The sequence below is a fragment of the Salvia splendens genome, chromosome 2 (assembly GCF_004379255.2).
Source record: "Salvia splendens isolate huo1 chromosome 2, SspV2, whole genome shotgun sequence".
Classification (NCBI taxonomy): domain Eukaryota; kingdom Viridiplantae; phylum Streptophyta; class Magnoliopsida; order Lamiales; family Lamiaceae; genus Salvia; species Salvia splendens.
The window spans coordinates 8,045,886-8,049,965 of record NC_056033.1 but is presented as its reverse complement, the minus strand read 5'-3'; the positions used below and the strand labels follow the sequence as shown (position 1 = coordinate 8,049,965).

At 36.4% G+C, this 4,080-nt stretch overlaps 1 protein-coding gene and 1 pseudogene across 2 annotated transcripts; both read left to right on the top strand.

Annotated features, from left to right (window-relative positions):
- Nucleotides 1–372: 372 nt before the first annotated feature.
- LOC121771189 lies at nucleotides 373–1,904 on the top strand (annotated as a pseudogene).
- A 1,456-nt stretch (nucleotides 1,905–3,360) lies between these two features.
- LOC121780464 (uncharacterized protein PF07_0086-like) lies at nucleotides 3,361–4,080 on the top strand. 2 transcript variants are annotated; one of them, XM_042178103.1, is made up of 4 exons: nucleotides 3,361–3,435; nucleotides 3,519–3,587; nucleotides 3,655–3,709; nucleotides 3,788–4,080. In XM_042178103.1, exons 1-4 carry the CDS (start codon nucleotides 3,388–3,390, stop codon nucleotides 3,889–3,891), a joined length of 276 nt encoding a protein of 91 aa, XP_042034037.1. In that variant the 5' UTR covers nucleotides 3,361–3,387; the 3' UTR covers nucleotides 3,892–4,080. The 2 variants fall into 2 exon arrangements, with proteins under 2 accessions (XP_042034037.1, XP_042034044.1); XM_042178110.1 differs by lacking the exon at nucleotides 3,655–3,709.

Below are 4,080 nucleotides of genomic sequence, written 5' to 3'. Positions count from 1 at the left end.
TTTTAATTATGTAATTTTGTTAAATTATGTAATTTTTTTTATTATGTAATTTTGTTAAATTATGTACCTTTTTTTAATTTAAATGAAATTGTTGAATTTTTCCGTATATGTGGCGTGAATTTAATTCCGTATTTTGTGTGATTGTTAATTATTTGTTTTTAGTGCTGATGATGTGGCATGGCTGTGGCTGTCCAGTTGCTTGTCCAGCTGATGTGGCAGAAGGAATTTAGTGCTGCTGATGTGGCATGTTTGGGCTATGGCTGAGCTATGCTTGTCCGCCGACCATTGTGGATGCTCTAAATAAATTTCTTAATTGTACTCGACTACATGACATTTAAATTGGAATCCAATGAGGCTTCTTGCATACAAGCAATGGAGACCATTGTAGCATGCCTTCTCCCTGTCCTCCTCCTTCCTCTCTCACTCTACCTCTTGTCGATCATTCGGAGAAACGCCTCCAAGGATCGGAAACACCTCCCTCCCGGCTCCCGGGGCTGGCCGGTTTTGGGAGAGACCCTCAACTTCGCCCTCTCAAGGCCCCGAGAAATTCATCAAACACAGAATGGAGAAACACTCTCCCGAGATATTCCAAACCTCATTGTTGGATGAGAAAATGGCGATATTTTGTGGCGCGAAAGGCAACAAGTTTCTCTTCACCAACGAGAACAAAGTCGTCACGTCATGGTGGCCTAAATCAATGAACAAAGTCTTGGTGTTTACCGAGTTCGTGGCCAAGAATCCGACCGCCGATTCTGCCTTCCGCCGCATCCTACACCAGACCGAGACGTTGAAGAACCTCGTGCCGGCAATGGACGCGCTGGCGCGTCAGCGTATGGCTCGTGAATGGAAACCTAATACAGTTGTCAAGGTTCTCTTCTTCTATTAAACATGATTAATCATTGTTTGCCAATTACTTTTATAATGAATTGAATTCTCAATCTACTAATTTTCCGTTTTTATTTGTGGATGTCCTTACATTAAAAATATCGTAAAGTAGGGTGTTTTATACACATAACAAACATGACTGGATTTCTTAAAACTCGTGCCCGATAATCTATGCACAGGTTCTTCCCTTGTCAAAGAAGTACACCTTTGAGCTTGCGTGTAGACTCTTTTTGAGTGAGGTCGACCCAGTAAGGATACAGAAGCTATTCGAACCCTTCAACGTGGTGACGGAGGGGAGCCCATTGATCTGCCAGGGACGGCCTATAGACGGGCTATGAGAGGAGGCGCAGTGGTGAGGATCATCAGGGAGCGGATGGAGAGGCGCGGGGAGGGCGAGGAGCAGGACCCACTGTCGAGGATGCTGCTGATCAGAGATGAAGAAGGCAAGTTTTTATGTGAAAAACAGATATTTAACTACATAATGGGTTTGCTGGTGGTGGGAAGATATCGAAAAAATGAAGTACTCGTGGAACGTGGCGCGTGAATCACTTAGGATGACGCCTCCTGCGGCAGGTGCCTTCAGGGAAGCCACAACTGAATTCAGCTATGAAGGTTTCACCATTCCTAAAGGATGGAAGGTAAACACAAAAAAAACACTCACTCTTCATTTTAATTTTTTACTAGTATTACTTTGCAAGTCAATAATCATAAACTTGCAGGCATTTTGGACAGTGCATTCATCCCACATGAACCCGGACTACTTCCCAGAGCCGGACAAGTTTGATCCATCGCGGTTTGATGGGAGTGGACCGCCACCTTACACGTTCGTTCCCTTTGGGGGAGGGCCAAGAATGTGCACCGGAAAAGAGTATGCTAGGTTCGAATTGTTGGTTTTCATGCATAATGTTGTGACAAGGTTCAGACTCGAGAAGACAATCCCTAATGAGAAGATAGTTCTGCTTGCTTCGCCTGTGCCAGTTTCCGGCCTTCCGGTCTACCTTCATCCTCTTCAAAATTAAGGTGGTGTTCGGTTTCCAAGATAAAATAATACCAAGATACAATTTAGGATTGAGTTGTGAGATTATTTTAGTCATAGGGGGTTAGCTATGACTAATTATCCAATGATTATTCATCTAGGATTGAATTTTGGGGTTGAATCTTATGAACCAAATGCACTACAAATTTAATCCCGGATACAATCTTGCAAATCGAACACCCCCTAAGTATATTCTCATCCATATCGCCTTTCATTTGTATTTAGACACAGAGCAAGACAGGGAAATGAATTCTGGTGTAAATCTTCCTTTGCAATCACTAGAAAATCAATTGGTCTACGGTGGTTAGTTGTAAGCAATTGTGATATATGAATTGTAATTGTGATTGATGATTGTGGTCAAATTTCCAATTAAATTAAAATTGATCAATTTTTTGTCAATCCCATGAAGTGTGGGAACAAAATAAGATTCTAAAGTTTCAATTATTCTCGGTTGTCTCATTAATATATAGTACAACGATGTATTTTGGTGATCATCGAAATAACGCTATTTCATTAAATAAGTATTTTCTTCATTTCTTCTTCTTTCTTTTCTTATTATAAATAAACAACGTTTTGAGACATGAAACAATTGAGACAAATGAGAAAAAAATGAAATTTCGTGATCTAATATTCTATTTTCTAAGATCAAAATTTGACTCGTGATTTAATTGACTAATATCCCTTTAATTTTAGAAAAAATAAGAAATTAGAAACAAGAACGAAAATGAAAATGCTAATGAAATTGAAAATGAAAAGGCAGAATAAATAGATAGCTAGATTGCGAAATTAATATGAATGAATTTTAGGCAATACTGAATTAATGTATATGAAATGACTTGTACTAAGATTCTTGAAAAGAGAAGTCCAATTATACTAGTAAAATTTTTTAAAGAGAAATATAATCTCAGTAAAGCTGTAGACCTAATATCCTAAGAGAGAAAGAAAAGGTGTCATAATTCTCAAAAAACAGTTATACAAAAACAAAGAAAAACATTACCAAAAAAAAAAACAAAGAAAAAGAACAGCTGGTAAGATCATTCCTTGGTTGCAAAACGTAAAATACAAAATAAAAACACATGTATTCTTAATAATTTAAGAACTATATACCGAAACTTCAGCAATTGAATATTCTGCTTCATTTTCGATGCTGATTATGTTATGAAACACTATTTTATTTTTGTTTCAAGGGGAGCATTCATTATTATTTAGACATTGGAACTGCATATAATTAGACCAGTCCACAACCTAAAAAAATGAAGAATAAACAGAAGGCACTCCATCTTATTTTAATTGGTAATTTGGTACTTTTGGTAACACGAACAGTATGATTTTCGAATTTTGTTAAGGATCATAACATGTGACCCGAAAAAATGGATAAAAATAACAAATACTGATGTCTATAAATAAATAGGTATATATTCTTCACAACCAAACAGCTCAAAACATAAAACTTTTTAGTTTTTGAAATGAAGAAGTTCCTCTTGATTTTGCTCATCTCCATTCTACTCATACAGGTAAAAAATAAATTTCAAATATAGTCACATTACCAGGTATAGTCAACTAAGATTAATGTTCAATTTTCAAAAAAAAATTTCAGGAATTCATGGAGGTAGAATCAGTCATCAGTGGATCTTCGACTTCGAATTCGAATTCTCTTTCTGATCAAGTAACAAATCATCTTTAAATATTTTGTTTAAATGCATCTATTTTATCAAAATCTATTTAACATTTAGGAGGATGCGACCAGTCATATCAATGAAGATATAGATATAGATTCAAAACGACGTGGTAACTAATGAAATTTATCTCCTTTTAATTGATAGGAGTACTAGGCAAAAAAAAATTAATTTCATACATGTGTTGCAGATTGCGTTAAAAAGTGCAAAAAGAAATGTCGGAATAAGTCGGAGGGGAGAAGAAAGTGCCGTCGAGCTTGCCGGAAATGCTGCAAGAGAAATAAGAAGTGTTAAAAAAATACACTCTGATTGTGCGAGGAGTTTGTGGGATTAATGTTCATGTGCTGGAATAAATTTGCATGAAAATTGACATTAATAATGTTTTAGTGATATGGTCATAATCGTCATTGTAATGTCATCAATACGGACAATATGTTATGCATTGAACCCAATATATGAATATGAATACTATTCTTTTAGTGA

Coding starts and splice junctions, on each gene's coding strand:
- LOC121780464 (XM_042178103.1), top strand. CDS start 3,388: ATGAAGAAGTTCCTCTTGATTTTGCTCATCTCCATTCTACTCATACAG. Junction 3,436..3,518: donor TCTCCATTCTACTCATACAG/GTAAAAAATAAA, acceptor AAAAAATTTCAG/GAATTCATGGAGGTAGAATC. Junction 3,710..3,787: donor TATAGATTCAAAACGACGTG/GTAACTAATGAA, acceptor CATGTGTTGCAG/ATTGCGTTAAAAAGTGCAAA.